At 35.8% G+C, this 17,271-nt stretch overlaps 1 protein-coding gene and 1 pseudogene across 1 annotated transcript; one reads left to right on the top strand and one right to left on the bottom strand.

The window, feature by feature from the left end:
* Positions 1-651: 651 nt before the first annotated feature.
* Positions 652-2,391, top strand: LOC116111084 (mitogen-activated protein kinase homolog MMK2-like). The gene is made up of 3 exons (XM_031397315.1): positions 652-1,050; positions 1,671-1,854; positions 1,957-2,391. Exons 1-3 carry the CDS (start codon positions 667-669, stop codon positions 2,127-2,129), a joined length of 741 nt encoding a protein of 246 aa, XP_031253175.1. The 5' UTR covers positions 652-666; the 3' UTR covers positions 2,130-2,391.
* A 360-nt stretch (positions 2,392-2,751) lies between these two features.
* LOC116107739 lies at positions 2,752-5,099 on the bottom strand (annotated as a pseudogene).
* Between the last annotated feature and the right edge of the window lie 12,172 nt (positions 5,100-17,271).

The raw sequence follows: 17,271 nt of genomic DNA, 5'->3' as shown, positions 1-17,271 counted from the left end.
TGTTGGCATTGACAACCCTCCCTATCACCCTAAAAATAATCTCATTTTCCTCCCGACCAAAACCTACCTAACCCTACCCCCGTTAGCCTCGCAAATCGCCGACAATAGCCAGTTGTTGTCACTACCTATTTTTTTGGATTTTCGGTCTATTCACTCACCGAAAATCAACTCCGTCACCACCGTTGCACTCACTACCACTTTATCTTTAAAAGCCCTAACATTCCAACCTTCAATTGTTTGCCGATCATCATCCCAAATTCCAAGGTTTTGGGTGAACAGGAAAAATCTAAATCCGACCCAGTGAAGCTTACAGGTCCTAATTAAACCAAGCTAGGTTTTAAAAAAGTGCCTAGCATTACTCTAATTCACCATTAAGGCTAAATAAATTAACATTGGAATCCACATGTCTCCCACGTGTTTTACATGATAATTAAAGTGATAGAATCGTTGAAGAATGTCGACAAAATCTTGAATGACCATGTCTTGAGTGTCAGCAAAATCTAGACTATTCCCCTGTTTTTCTGATTAAGATGTGGACTAAGGGATGATTTCTAAGTCCTAGTGTGGAAAATTATCTATTTTTCAGAATTTTGTATTTCTGCACCGGACATTTATTCTACCTATGTAGTTTTTAGATGTGGGAGTACATTGACTTGTTTCTAGAATATGCTGGATTTGAAACCGAGCTTGACATTGAGTTTCACAAAACTTTTGCAGTACTTCTTATATCAGTTGTTACGAGGGCTGAAATATGTACACTCAGCCAGTGTCCTGCACCGTGATCTTAAGCCAAGCAACTTGCTTCTCAATGCCAATTGTGACCTAAAAATTGGAGACTTTGGGTTGGCAAGGACGACATCTGAAACAGATTTTATGACTGAGTATGTTGTCACTCGTTGGTACCGAGCACCAGAGTTGCTCCTCAATTGTACAGAATACACTGCTGCAATTGATATATGGTCTGTTGGTTGCATACTTGGTGAAATTATGACCAGAGAACCTTTGTTTCCTGGGAAAGATTATGTCCATCAGCTCAGACTTATCACTGAGGTATGATTATGGGGGTTGGTAAGGTTTTTTTAAACTAAAGCTATGAAATTTCTTTGCTGCTGTTCTACACAATCTACAGTAGCTCATAATTACTGGTGAGTTATAACCTAAATCAAAAGGCACCACCCCAGTTTAGAAGTTGCTGAACCATTTCTAAGACTCTACACAAAAACACTCAAAAGAGACACATTTAAACACAGATAAAGACTCTGAAATAGTTCACTTTTGGTTACACTCTAGAGGGAATTCCCCTTTGGTAAGGTTTTGCACCTGTTAACACAAAATAACTTTAATTGCTGTTGAAGTATATAACTTTCTAGGTGAGGTGGAATGCCTGGGTGGACTTAGTTTTGATAGTCAGTTACAGATTATATCATACTGCCATTCTTGAATCCAAGACCAGACATCTTTGCTGATTCTTTAGGTCTCTTGTGCTTGTTATGGCTTATATTCGATTCTGGCAGAACCTTCCTAATCTATTCTTTTCATTCATGGAAGATATATATATTTATATATTGAATGCTGTCATTCTGGTAGTAAGAACAGAGTAAAATTCTTTTTCTTCTCAGTGTTCATGCTTATGACATCATCCCTGTGTTTTTTTTCTTCTTGTGTTAAAGTTAATAGGCTCACCTGATGACGCCAGCCTTGGATTTCTCCGAAGTGATAATGCCCGAAGATATGTTAGACAGCTTCCACAGTGCAGGAAGCAAAATTTCTCTACTAGATTTCCCAATAATTCTGCAGGGGCTGTTGATCTGCTAGAGAAGATGCTTGTCTTTGATCCCAACAAACGTATTACAGGTGCGAGGAAAGATACAGATTTCCAGCACATCATTTTTTTTTCCTCCCTGTCTAACCTATTAAAAGTTTTTCATATACTAATTCTTTTTCATCTGTTTGCAGTTGATGGGGCACTTTGTCACCCATATTTGGCGACTCTTCATGATATCAATGATGAGCCTGTCTGCCCCAGGCCTTTCAACTTTGATTTTGAGCATTCGTCATGTACTGAAGATCACATCAAGGAGCTCATCTGGAGGGAGTCGGTGAAGTTCAACCCAGACCCAACTTCTTAGGAGCATCCTTTGCTTGTGCTGTAGAAATTCATACAAAATAACCTCTTTTCCCCTAATACGATGGTCCATCACTCTTCCCTAGAGTGGATAGGAATAGGAACAGCATTGGAGTTTGTTTTCTTGTCCCTTAAGGCTGGAGTTAGGTAATGTGTAAGGAGCTGTACAATAACTTCTCTGAGGGTTGGGGATTTAAAAGTATGGTCAGGAGGACAATTGCATGTTAGTTTAGGTACTTAACAAATCTGCTAAAAGCTGCTTGAACTGAGTTTGATAAGAAACTGGCAGAAAACTTCTCTCCAAGTATTACTAGTTTGGAATTTTAGCACTTCAAGCAAATATTGTGGATATATTGTTCATGGATCTGACTTCTCTCTTATTAGAACCTTTTTGAGTTAATATAATGACCTGTTTGCCTGTATCTCTGTGTGGTTTGGATATCTACCATTATTTTGTTGTTTGCTTTTTCCAATGTAGTTTACTGACTTCCCAAGAAACAAAATGTGGTTGCAAGTGCTAAAACTGAGAAACATTCCATCCTTTATATGGATTTTAGATATTCAATTTTAATCAACTTTTTGCAGGTAGAAGTTTCCCTATGTTGACAGATCAATCTGTATCAAAACTACTTCTTGTAGTAACAAGTGCGTAATTTAAGGTTATCAATAGGCAACTATCTTCAGGAAAATTGCATTGTTTGATCTTCTCTGGCCCTTGATCCGGCAACATCTCACATGGTTTAGGAGTCACGCCACTTGAAATCCCTTCAACATCTGTACAGTCCCATTGTAGTTTCTTGGCTTTGCTGATAGTCCAATGTCGCATTAGATATACAATTTCAGAAAATTTGTCACCGGAATTCCCTCCAATTTAGCAGCCATTGTTACATTCTCAGCAACGATATCACGATAATTGATATTTTGAATCACAGGAAGTGCTTTAGGATCATATTTATTATCAGGATGATCACCGTAATTGCCTGTCATCCAAAATACCCATTTCATGGTTTTCAAGTCTCCCTCGGACGTATATGTCCTTTACAAAGCCTCCTCTCCTACAGCAGATTTGATTCTAACCCCAATTCAGAATGAATGGCTGTGATGTCTTCTGCCCTGACATCTTCAATCCACCAACATCTCACTACCCAGAGCAATCACCGCACTGAATGGAGAAATGCATGTTAGTCCCGGATAACAGCTGCTTTGTTGGCATCCCAAATGAAATTCCTACTCGTCCCAACCACTTTTAACTGCTACACAATCATCTCCGGAGACAATGTAACAATCCTCAATTCGGGTATTTGTGCAAGAATCTGAAACCAATGAAATGTTTTAACTCAGTGTTACTACAACTCTTTAAAGCGGTTATGGTACTTTCTTGATTCTCACCTGGATGTATGCCATCAGTGTTTGGAGATGTCACTGGTGCTAGGATTGTTATGCCTTGAACAATGACATTGCTGCAAAAATATGGATCAATATCTGTCTTACATTCTTTATTTCTCTTGTTTTTTCAACACAATCTTAGAAACAAGAATAAGCAAGCAAAAGAGAAACCTGCAATAAGTAGGGTGAATATTCCAGGATGGAGAGTTGATCAATGTGAGACTGGATATCTGAACATCTCAGAGTACAAGATTTCAATAAGGTAAGGCCGGGTATACTCCAGCTGTTTTGCACGGAATTTTGTCCACCAGGGTTCACCCGGACCATTAATAGTTCCATTGTCCCCTGAAAGGAAATAAAACTCCATTATCAACAATCCCAAGTACTTTTGGAAATTCAATTGTGATTATGCAGTGATCTGTACCTGTTATGACACATCAGTAAGGTTGGTTCCAAAAATTAGGCGCTATACCTTCCACCTTCAGCATTATCCCTTCCTCGACCATATGATGGCAAAGGTTCAATAGGGGCCATTCCCTTTCATCCTAATCCAATTGATAAATTGTCACAAATCATGAACAGAATTGAATAAAAATGTCAAGCAGATCATTTTCATCAATATCATAGCTCTTAAGGATGCTGAATATACGTCTCGAATCAACTATAATTAAGAAGTACAGCCATTCTAAGTGTGCCTAAGAGTTTTTACTGTTAGATACCAAAATTAAATTAAAAATCATCATATTGAACGCAGAAAAGTCCTTGAAAAGCATCTTCACCGCCACAATTGAATGCAGAAACGTTAAGACTAGGTAAGCTTGCTAGAATAACTGAAGATCATGGTAGTAATTACAATTAAGCCGTTTCACTTTAACGGCTTAAAACAGTGCTTTCCGGTTTCTATTAGATTTACTCAATCATTTTTCCTTGAAAATTATGGTATGTGTGATCCATCCAATTCCAACCTCCCCACAAAATGCGGGTGTCATATTAGACATCTAGTTAGATGAACTGTTTTCTTATGGGCTAAGACTTTGAAATGTTGTTTACTGACCTGAGAACCAAGAAGACCACGTCCTTGTGAAGATACAAAGTAAAATGGCTGGTGAATTGAAGCTTCCGGTCAACCACTTTCCGGAGAGATATAGATTTGGACCCGCCAACTGTTGCGAACTGGCTCAAATGGTCTATTGCAGCCTTAAAAGCCTTTGTGTTTGATGTAGTTCCATCACCAACTCCGCCAAAATCTTCCAACGAAGCACTGTGACTCTACAACTTATAGCCGGATACTGAAAGGACACCAAATCATGGGCCCTTTTTCTACTCTCAACTCCATTTGTGTTCAACAAAACAAGTACACCCGAGTAATCCGATGATATTAAGTACCTGGAAAGAGATTGTGTGGACTGAATTATAAAAGATTTTTTGTTTCTTTAAAAGAGCAGTGAGACATGAATCAACCAACAAAAGAAATGCAAGACACCAGACTGAATTTTAAACCAGGATGTTAAGAAGCCAGAGGTAAGGTAGGCAAAGACTAAAGTAGAAGAATTTACCTGAGTTCTTCTGAGACTTGTCCATAATTCATCCATTGGACAAAAGTGGGGTGGATTGATGTACTTGTAAATTAAAGAGTCCAAAGACGGAGTCTTTGTTTCAGTATATATAGAGAGGGATGTGGTTGTAACGCCAAAAATTCTATTATATTCCAACCGTAGTCAGGTCAGTTTCCCGTTTTTAATTCTAAGCAAAAGGAAAGTAAGAAGAATATGCAGATATCATGTAGACACTATTAGATAATACTCATTAAGAAATTTCTTATTATGTAGTAGATTATGGTTAATTGACATATATAGTTTATAAAAGTTCAAATTCCTTAGCAAAAAGTTGGAAGTTATGATACATTGGATATACCAGTAGCCACCCACCCCACTATTCTGTTTTTATGGGATATACCTAACAAACTGCAAGTAGTTTTATAATTACACCTTCACCACGTGGCAAATGGTTTCTTACAAGCCATGGTTTATGAATATGCATTTGTTTTCATTTCTGCCAACCAATAATAATGACTAACGTTATTAGAATGGTTGTTAGAACTCTTGAATATATTACTTAAGATTCTATATTTGATCTCTCTTCTATTATAATAAAGATAACTACTAAAACTATTATTCGATGGTTCCAAGGTCCTATGAGTGAGATTAGTTGAAGTGCGAGTTCATCAATCTATAGTTCTGTCAGTAGAATGCAAATGGCCTTTTTTCTTATTTTCAAGGTTGGTTTTATTTTAAACAGCAATTAATTTTCAACAGAGTTGGTAAGACAAACTACATGCGAGTTTCATTCTACAGTGTCTCTCTCATTAAAAATGGTTGAAATGAATTGATGTGGTCCGCATATCACGTAACTCGTCAGCTTCTGTTTTCCATTAGCATCTCGTGACAAACTCACACCTACAGTGGCCAGCCCTTCTTCACGGACCAAAGTATCAACCTACCGTCATCTAAATTAGTTAATCTTTGAAGTTGAAGTGCATTCAAGCTCATAATTCTGGTTAGCCATGTGTGTAAGCAGGTAGTCCCACATAATATCTTCCATTGAAGATAATAGGTTCCCGTAATTACTCCTATATTGAGATGTACATTAAGGAAAATATCCAGAAATCAATTAGCAACTAACACCCTATAGGATTCCAAACATTAGTATATCATGGACTTCTCACAATGTGGGTCTCCATTTAAATAAACTAATCCATAGGAATCATTCTGGGACAACATTGGGAAAACAAGAGTATTTTAATTCCTAGTTTCTTTCGTGATAGTGACTTTGTGGGTCTGCAGTAAGTAAAAATTGTTTTCTTGGTGCATGACTCGACTCCCACTTCTGCCTTCTGGTTCTGGTATTGGCTATAGTGGCCTTTTAAAATACTAGATTTTGTCGTTTGTACTGAGCTACCATTACCTATCTTTATTGTACTTTTATTGTTTTCTTCTGAAGAAATGAATAAAATCTTGGAAATGGATAAAAAACTAACTTCAGTGTGTAGTAGCATGTGAGGTTCTGCTTCATTTCTCCCAAGTTGCAATCCTGCTTGTCATCACAAGGATTACTGCACTGCTTGTTACAGGATCCAGATAAAATTATTATTAACCAAGCATTTGAAAATAACAATTTGACATGCTTTAACTTCCAAGGCAGAAGCAAAAATAAGCTCTAACAAACCTTAAAGGGTTGACCACAGTCAAAGGTTTTTTTTCTTTATTGAGTTTCTGTGTTCAAACCTCGGACTACATACAAAGAACCTTTTAGCTTACCTGGTCCTTTGTACTTATAGAGTTTTCAATAAACCTCATAGATTAGTTGAGATTAGAGGTGGAACAAAGGGTCGGGTTAGCGGGTCACCCCTAACCCAATCCGCAATGAAGAGGGTTGAACCCGGACTGCCAATAAGGCGGCCGGGTTGAACCCAACCCGGCAGCAACCCCCAGCGGGCCGGGTTGCAAAATGGCAATCTGCCAACCCGCGGTTGTTGCTGTTTTGTCCTTTCTAAAGAAGGACCGCCACCCGCGAGCTGGCTGTTGTCAACCGCGGGTTGGATGTTATACACCAACGCCAACTCGTCGGGTTGACCCGCGGTTGGCCGAAAAAATAAAAAAAATAGAAATTTTTATTTGTTTTTTCAAATTACCTATTTACCCTTGAAATATAGCCGTTTTATAGCTATGGAGGGTCTTTTTCGTTATTTTCTTTTCCCATTTTTTTTCTATAAATAGCCCTAAACTCTCACATTTTTCTCACAACTCAAATTCTCTCATTCTCCATATTTTCTAATCTCTAATCTCCAATTATTCATTTATTCTCTTAATCTCTTTGTTATCAATTTGCTCATATTTTAATTTTTATTAGTTTTTGCAATTTTTATTCATATTTCCAAATTCCAATTCCAATTCTCTTTCTTTAATTTTTATTTCTTCTACATCATTTTTTTTTTCAACTATAATGGATAGATATTTCTCTCCCATCAATTACATGATGAAGAAAACTATTATCCTATCCTAGTCCTGCTGATTTTACTAACATAAATGCAAGAAAAGATTCAAATAGTCCCGCTTTCCCATTCTTAGAATCTGATACACCTCAAATATGCCCCTGATTCCAACGCTCCCGATGGTCTAAAAGTCGCCTCGTAATCGTCGTTCTCATTCAACTTCATCTCAAGCTGAGGCGGGTTCATCAACTGCCGTCGAAACGAAGACAGACACACATCAACGTTTGGCGCATTTCGACAAGTTTTACGAGACAGAAAATGGCGTTCAAGTCAAGAAAGAGAGGCAAATACTATGGAAATATTATAAAGTTGATTTAGGTAAGTACTAGTACTAGTACTTTAAAAAGGCATGCTAATAAACATATTAATCAACATGGAAATAGAAAACATCAAACTCAAATAAACTATATGGATACTACTTGGCGTTATAATTCGGATGTATATACGAACAGTTAGCTTATATATATTGCTGCAACTGATCAACCTATTATATGGCTGAAAAAATATTTTGAAAGATTTGTTCAAAACAATGTTTTAAAACCCGGCCCGGCCGGCCGGTTCAACCAGTTCAACCGGGACCCCGGCCAGGCAACCGGGCCGTTGACGTTTATAACCGGTAGAATACTTCTGTCCAGTTTGACCCGCGTTGGACCGGGGTTCTGTACACCCGCCGGTCCAACCGGTGACTTTAATGAAAACCGGGTCATGCACATAATACAAAATTTAAAAAATTAAAATATTAAATTTAATAATATAAAAACAGTAAACACTTGACTTGTCTTCACTTATACAGTATCAACATTTCCCCCCATTTGACATTTTCACGCTACTTCTTCCCTCTCTTTCGTCTGAAAACTCTGAAAACCATTTGCATTTTCAATTTTTTTCATCATCCACGAGTCTCCCCTTCCCAATTCATCTTCGAATCTCGTCGCATTAGCCTTCACCGTCACTGTATAGCTCGTCGTCAGCTGGGCTGTTGGGGTACCGCGCGATCTGTTCTCAGTCCTCTCTTCACCATCGATCTGCTCTGTTCTTCTGTCACGTCGATCAAGAAGCTACACCGCCGTTGTCATCTTCTTCTTGCTCAAGACTGACGAACGTGGGCAGTTGCGATCTCTTCTTCTCTTCTGCAATCTGTATTTCTGCTCTGTCATTACTTCAGTCTTCAACTGTTCATCATCACCGTCGAGCTCCACCTCTCCAACGGCCAACGGCAGCTCATCTTCAGTTCTCACCAACAGGTATTGATTTGTATTTTCATTTTTAGTTTTTACACAATGTTTATACTTTACTTTATAGTTTATAGTTTATAGTTTATACTTTGCAAGTTTGCAGTTTATATTGCCGTTGATTGACTTCATTTGGATGCTGATGTAAAGTGAGTTGAAGTGTTGAACACATGTAATAATTTGAACCCCAAATAAGAGTTGTACCGAGACAAGTTTAGCCAGTTGTTCCACATTATTTCCTTGCCCTTGTTTGATTCAAACACTCATACTCATTTGTGATGATGATTCTTGTAGTTATATTTTGTTATCTTCCATAAGTGATTAAGGAGGTGTGCCATTCGTCTTTCTAGCAATCTCAGTTCTAGTGCTTGTCTTGTCGCCCAACCTCCTGATGAGGCTTAATAGATTGTCTCGTCTTCCCCACTCCCCCTTTGACAAATAAAATAGAACAACATTATAAAATACTGCAACTAAATGCTAACGAGTGGTGATGATAGTGACCCTAAACCTAAAGGACAATCTAGCTTGCTTTTCAGATTTTATAGGGGTATATGGATAATGGATTTGTATTTTGATTCTTCTATTGATATCAGTTTCTTCTAGGATTTAAATAGGGGTATATGGACATGTCAGATTTTAAATAGGGGTATTGGACTTGTATTTGTAAGTTTGTTTGCTTCATTTCAGTTAGTTCACTACATTAGCTTACATATATTTTTGATTTTACAGCCTGTCGCTTGAGAGTCATCATCTGGGTCTTGTCAACAATCTGCTTCCATGATGTTCACAAACTTTTCGAGGAACAATGATTAGCATGGGCACCTGTTAATGAGAGTGTGGATGAAAATGGGAAGAAGATATTACATGTCTTTACTGTGGCAAGATAATTAGAGGTGGAGGAATTTATCGAGTGAAATGTATCTAGCGGGTATAAAGGGAGAAGTTGGAAAGTGCCCTAAAGTTCCTTTCGATGTTAAATTCAAGATTGGAGAAGCACTAAATGAAATTGGGGCCAAGATAAAACAAGAGTTGAACTTCGTAAGAATGTCAATCCTTATGAGCTAGTGTACAATAAGAAGAGGTGATATTTTAGATGAAGATCAAGAGTGTGAAGAGGTTTCTCCATGTCCAACTCCAACTCCAACTTCAATTTCAAGCTCTAAGAGAAAAAAATTTATTGGGATAGGTGACTATTTGCTCCGAGGACTAGGTTGGGTCTCAGCCCTCAATTAGGAGTGTTTAGCCGAAAAGAAGCTAATGTGAGAGCGGACATGGCTGTTGCAAGGTTTTTTATGATTCTTGCATTCCAACTAATGTATTAATTCAATTTATTTTCAACCTATGGCGGGTGCTATAGCTGCTATTGGTCCTGGTATAAAATCCCAACTTATCATAATTTGCGTGTAAATTTATTGAAAATGCAAGGAAAGAGTGCAATTACTTTGTTATAGTTACAAGAAAACTTGGAGGATGTTGGATGTACTTTAATGGTTGATGGTTGGACGTATATTCACATAGGTCGTTGATTAATTTCCTAGTATACTGTCCTAAAGGAGTGTGTTTTGTGAAATCAGTGGATGCTTCAGATGTTGTAAAGGATGCTACAACATTGTGTAGCTTGTTTAAGGAAATAGCTTTATGGGTTGACCAAACAATATTGTCCATCTTGTCACTGCCATGGAGCAAATTAAGCGGCTGGAAATTGTTGACTGACAAATATAGCAGTATTACTTGGTCTACTTGTCAGCACATTGCATTAATTGAAGTTGAAAGACATAGCTGAGTGAGTCATATAGTCAACCTTTCGACACGTGCATCTGGTTACAAAGTTTGTGTTAATCATTCATTTGTGCTAGCTTTGCTGGGAAAACAGGTTATATCTTTTACTTCATATGTTTATAATTTACATTGTCAAGACATATTATATATGTACACTTTTTATAATTTATTAAGTACTAACATCATTGTCTATCACTTGAATAGGGTTGGACAAATTATACGCCCAGGTGCAACCCGTTTTGCACCACTTTCATTGCATTGAGCAGCCTACATCACACACATGACTTGCAATCTACAGTGACAGATAGAACTTTGTGTACTCGATATGCAAAAACTAATAGGCAAAGCCTTTATTCCATAGTTCTAGATAACCGATTCTGGGATGACATTGGTAAATTTCTAAAGTTGTGAGTCCATTGATGCATACGCTCCGGATTGTAGACTCATATGAGAGGCCTTCAATAGGATATGTGTATGATGGCATGTACAGAACGAGGATGGGGATCAAGAAGCTGTTTAAGAACAAGAAAAATTTGTACAAGCCTTATACAACAATTATTAAGATGCGTTGGGATAGGATGTTGCGCCGTGATATTCATGCAGCAGCATACTATTTGAATCCTGCTTTCAAATATGACGAAGATACTTTCTCCAAAAAAACTGAGGTCATGTATGGTTTTCTTGACACTATTGACAATAAAGCATGTGCATTCAAAATGAGCAAGACAAAGTTACTGGAGGAGAGTAGATTATATCGAGACCGTCTGGAAAGTTTTTCTCGTGAGCTTGCTCTTCAAACTTGCAAAACTACACGGCCGGGTATGTAATAGTTATTAACTTTTTAAGTTATGAAATTGTGTTTATTTCTAATGTAATTTATAATTTTATTCTCAATTAGATGAATGGTGGAGGACATTTGGCTTTAGTGCTCCAAATTTGCAAAAGTTTGCAATCAAAATTCTAAGTCAAACTTCGACCTCTTCCGGATGTGAGCGAAATTGGAGTGTTTTTGAACGCATACATACTAAAAAGCGGAACAGATTGGAGCATCCACGGTTGAATGATTTGGTTTTCACTCATTATAACTTGCGTTTGCAAAATAGGTATAAAGCCTTCTTCATTTTTTTATTTTTATTGATGTCTTTCTTGGTCATAATTTGAATATTTAATTCTTCTATTTCAGGAGTTGTTACAAGAAAATTACATATGATCCTATTGATTATGAGAGTATTGATAAAACTGAATGGTGGATAGTTGATGAGGAAGAGGAGGTTGGTGAGCTTAATTATAAAGAATTGGAACAATCATTATATGGAGAAGAAGCTATTCCTATAGATGGTGGTGAATCTGGTGATAACCTTTCTTATTATGACTCAGCAGATGCTTCAGAAGGTTATTTACAATTTTTTAAGCAATTTCAATTTGGTATGATCTAGTTTATATTCAATTTAAATGGGAAAATTTAACTTATGGTTTTCCTTTTTTGCTAGAATTTTTTGTAGATGATGTCGCCGATGTTAATAATGATGATAACCTCTATCAGGTGGTGTGTGAATTATGAATTGTGAATTTTAATTGAGGATGGAATGATGGATTGAAGACCATTCGGTGAAGATCATTTTTTGTTAGAATGTTGAAGTGTTGATTTGGAAGTTGAAAACTTGAAAGTTGAAAGTTGAAAACTTGAAAGTTGAAAGTTGAAACAACTATTATGTGATTTTTGATTTTTCTTCATTTATCTTGTTAGTTTGATTTGAAATTTGTTGTATTATTGATGTAATGATGTATGATAATGCTTTGTTAAGGAGTTTTTATATTAGAATTTATGATTTGGAGCAAAATCTGGGAAATACAGGTTCTGTGAACAGTGTTTTTGTGACGTCATCATGCTGACGTCAAACCGGTAGACCCGGGACCCAACCATCTTGCCGGGTTTTGTCTCGGGTCGGTTTTTAAAACATTGGTTCAAAATTCATTTTTTTCTAGGATTTAAAAGTTATTCTAAAACTGCAACTAGAAATGATTTAATAAAATTGTTTAGAAAAATGAAATTAGAATTAAAAAATAAAATACATAATTGTCATGTTAGTGTGTCTCTAACTGCCGATATTTGAAGTGGTAGAGCTAAACAAGATTATATTTGTGTGACTAGTCATTATTTTGATAATGAATTTAAATTATATAAATCTTTATTAGGATTTAGATTAATGGATATGGATCATAGTGGTCAACAAATTTATAATAAAATTGTTGAAGTTTTAGAAGATTATGATGTTCTTGATAAAGTGATAAGTATAACTTTAGATAATGCAAGTATTAATACTATAGCTATAGATTTTTTTTAAAGTAATTATCATTTGTATAATAGTTTGAAGTTTTTTCACTAACGTTATGCATGTCACATTATTAGTTTAATTGTGAAAAGTGGTATGAAAACAATTAAAGAAAATATTGATAGAATTAAGGCTTCTTTAGCTTGGATTGCTAGTAGTAATAAAAGAAATGCTGAATTTTAAGACACTTGTATAAAATCAAATATGTCTCCTAGAACTTTTGTATTAGACATGCCTGTTAGATGGAATAGTATTTATTTAATGCTTGATTAATGTTTACCTTATGCTAATATAATTAGTTATTTTGTAGCAAATAATAGAGGTCCTCATTATTTGGTAGAAAATGATTGGCAAATAGCTAAAGTATTTTATTCTTTTCTTAAAATTTTTTACCAATCCACTTTACAACTTTCTGGTGTGTATTATCCTACTAGTCCATTGGTAATACATACAATTATAAAAAATTTTGAGTTATTTATAAAAAAACAAAGACAATGAAATTTTAAAGGTACCAATAAAGGCAATGGAATATTTTTTTTTTAAATATTGGGAACCCATTCTTTTTTTTTATTGTTTAGGTGCTATGTTTGATCCTAGAATTAAATTAGCAGGTTTAGAAAATGGTTTTGACAATTTATGTGAAAATTTACAAACCGAAGTATATGTCAATCAAATAGGAGAGGTAAAAAATAGACTTTTCGAAGTATATTTCCAATATGAAAACAGGTATGGGAACCCGCAAAGAGGCGAAGCATCCAAGGAAGCTGCATAAGAAGAAACAAATGAAGACTTCTACTCTTGGGGTGCACTGAATAGGCCGAAGAGAACCCGAATCCGCTGCACAGCCTCCTCTTCAGAAGCACCACCACCACAACAGCAACAACAACTAATGTATTGTCCTCCATGCAGTCGCAGAGTAATGAGCTTCAACAATATTTGGCAACCCCTGAAATGTTACTAGTAGATCCACAATAGAGAGCCAACATTGATCTCTTAGACTATTGGAGAGCCAGAAAATATATTTTTTCGGTATTATCAAGACTTGCCTTGGATGTTTTCGCTGTTCCTATCTCAACCGTCTCATCCGAACAAACATTTAGTGCAAGTGGAAGAATTTTAAATGAAATGAGGACTAAACTTTCTCCAAAAATGATTGAAGTCCTCACATGTCTTTGAGACTGGGAACGGTCGCGCCATCAAGATCAAACGAGGTTGTCGACGATACTTTAATAGAATCATTTCAATTTTGTAATAAAGATGATACAGATGAGGGAGGTCCTAGTGAACCACCCCCAAATTAGTTGTTTTGTAAAATGTAATTTGTAAATTAATTGTCAATTATTGCACTCTTTTTTCTTTACCAAGTTTTTCTCTCATTGGGTTTTTCTTGGTGAGGTTTTTAACGAGGCAATAATTGTTGTAATTTCTTATTTTATTTTTTGATAAATTAATATTTTTAATTTTTCTTATATTACAATTTTATTGTATTAAAATTGAATTAATATTTGAAATGTTAACCAAAAAAAAATTAATTTTATTGAATTATTGATATTTGAAAAGTTAACTAAAAATAATTACATTTATAATTTATTCATTTATAATTGTTAATTATTAATTTGAAAAGTTAAATAAATAAAAAAAATAAAATTAAAAAAAAAAAGGGTTAACCCGACCCGGCTCGCTACCTAATTCGGCGGGTTAGGGTTGGTGGACCGGGCTGGGCCAGCCATTTTCTCCAAAATGGCGGGCCTAACCCGGCCTGTCTTTGTTGGCGGGCAGGTTAGGACCGACCCGCCAAATTGTGTAACCCGTCGTGGGCCAGGCCGGACGGGTTACTTTTCCACCTTTAGTTAAGATATATGCAAACTAGTCTGGATATCCCGTAGTCTAACCACTCCTAAGTAGTCTAGTGAGGCGATAAAGACTCTTGAATGTATTACTCAAAAAAATCTTGAATTAGATTCCTCTCGATTAATAATAAGAGTGGCAACTAAAAAGTTTATCTTATTGTTACATCGATAACCCTATCATGATCTCTTCCTCCTCCACTAGCGGAAATCATAAGGATCATTTTCTCGTTATCCATTTCATCCACTCTTGTCTTGTATAACATTAGTCTCATCAAATATCGAGCTAAGAATTTAATTTCTGAAAGATAAAAAAAAAAAAAAGTGAAATTCGCTGTTAAAATTGTACTTTTTCCAAGAAAAAATTGTATTTGATTTTATCCCTATTATTTTACTGTTCTATTTTCAGATTAAAAAGTTATATTTTAAAAGTAAAAAATTGCAATGGGCTAGGATGAGTCTGACTGTGGAGAGAGAAAGCTTCAAGCTTGAAAGGTTTTAAAACCCGGACAGTCCGGTTTAACCGGTTTGACCGAAAACCGGTGGCCTAACCGGGTCGACAAGGTAGAAACCCGGAAATAGAAGTTAATCATTTAATCTGTTTTGACTCGCGGTTGAACTGGTTTTACTGTAGCAAACAATCGATTTTGTTACAAAACCGGGTTAACTCAAATTCTTAAGAGTAGCGGCTCCGTTTGGTTTATTATTGGATAGTTTTTAGAATAATCTTTTGAAAAAAGTTAAATTGGGTGGGTGGGTATTACGATGTAAAATTTTGAAAATTAACCTAAGTATCCCTCATGTTTATTTATTTACTAATAGCCCTAAATAAAATGTTCAAAATTAACAAAATAACCCCAATCCACTCATAAACACGGACAGCTGGCCACCACTGTCGGAGGGTGGCTAGAGTTGCCTTATCGATGTATAACTGGCACGATCTTACCGGTCGTACGCCGATATGGCCTTTTCCGACCAGATCCACTATGGATCTGGCCGGAAAAGGCCATATCTGCGGCTAGATCTGGCCATTGATGGCTAGATCAAGCCGCATTTGGTTGTTAATGACGACCATATCTTGGCCATCGTTGACAACTATGTACGGGCAAAGATCTGGCTATTGACGGCCAGATCTTTGGATCTGGTCAGAAAAGGCCAGATCGGCGCACTACCAGCAAGATTCAGCTGGTAGTGCGCCATTACACGATATTCCGGCCAGTTTCCAATGGTGGTGGCTGGAATCTTGTAAATTTGGGTTGTTGGGGTGTCTTTGTCAATTTTTTAAAAAAAACTTGGGGATTGTTTAGTTAAATTAACAAATTTACTAGGTTTAAAGGAAGTTGAATGATTTAGAATTATATTTTGAAAATAGGTGAACCAAAGTCAACTTTTTTGGAAAAACTTTTGAGAAAACTAGAATAGTTTTCCCAATATGTGAACCAAAAGGAGCCAGCATTTTTCAATTCCTAAATTCTTTGTTTTTTCGGTTTTTTTTCTTCTTATCCGTTTTTTTTAATAATATTACATTTATACCGATATTTTATATTATTTTTATTATATTATAATATGATATATATTACGATCACATAAATTTTATTATAATATTAAAAATTTAAAATAATTAAAATTTTATATAATTATAACATACAATTTATAATGATATAATAAAAAATAACGTAAAAAAATAGTATAAATATAACTTACTCTTGTTTATTTTTTGTTTATTTCTTTTAATGATGTCATTTTGTAATCCTCTGTTTATAATCCTCTTTTTATGGTATAGTCCTCGATCCCTAAATTCTAAGATTCAAATCCCTTTTACAATTTTCGATTAAAGACACGAGGCTAATCAACCCCCAAAAAAAAAAAAAAAAAGAAAAATACTGATCAACAAAGCCACCAGAAGAAGAGAGAGAATCCAATTCAAAGAAGAGGAGAAAAAACAAGTGAGAGGAGTTGAAACCCTAGGCCGTTGCTGCTACGGTGGCGATGGTGGTGGAGAATGGTAGAGGTGGATATAATAGTGGCGGCAGACATCTAATAAGAGAGAAGAAAATGAGGATTTTGTCAAAAAAGAATAGTGAATGTGTTTGTGTGTTTTGGTGTAGAAGGCATGCACATTTTGATTGGAGGAAAGCTGAAGAATCGGAAGAGCTTTAAAAATTAAAACAAAAGAAATGAAAGAGTAAAGAACAACAAAGAGAGTTGGAGAAAGAAGTTGTTGAAGCTTTTTCTCTCTCTACTCTACTCTTCTTCGTTCCTGTAATCTTCAGGTGGAACAGACTGAAAATAAATAATTTAATTTAATAAATAAAAAAGATGTAGCTTTTAAAAAACAAATATTAAATGTCCTTTAAAAAGAGGAAGAGTGTACTGTATTGCATTTAATAAAAAAACAAATAAAAAGTTGTTTGTTGGTGGAGGTGGAGGTGGACACGTTTCGATCATATGAGAGGCGTGGGATTCACGAGCTAATGAGATAAAGGAGAAGTTGGGTGATGAGATCCAGAAGATAATG

This window comes from Pistacia vera, unplaced genomic scaffold (genome assembly GCF_008641045.1).
Source record: "Pistacia vera cultivar Batoury unplaced genomic scaffold, PisVer_v2 Contig101, whole genome shotgun sequence".
In the NCBI taxonomy this organism is placed as follows: domain Eukaryota; kingdom Viridiplantae; phylum Streptophyta; class Magnoliopsida; order Sapindales; family Anacardiaceae; genus Pistacia; species Pistacia vera.
This window is presented reverse-complemented; position numbering and strand designations above follow the sequence as displayed.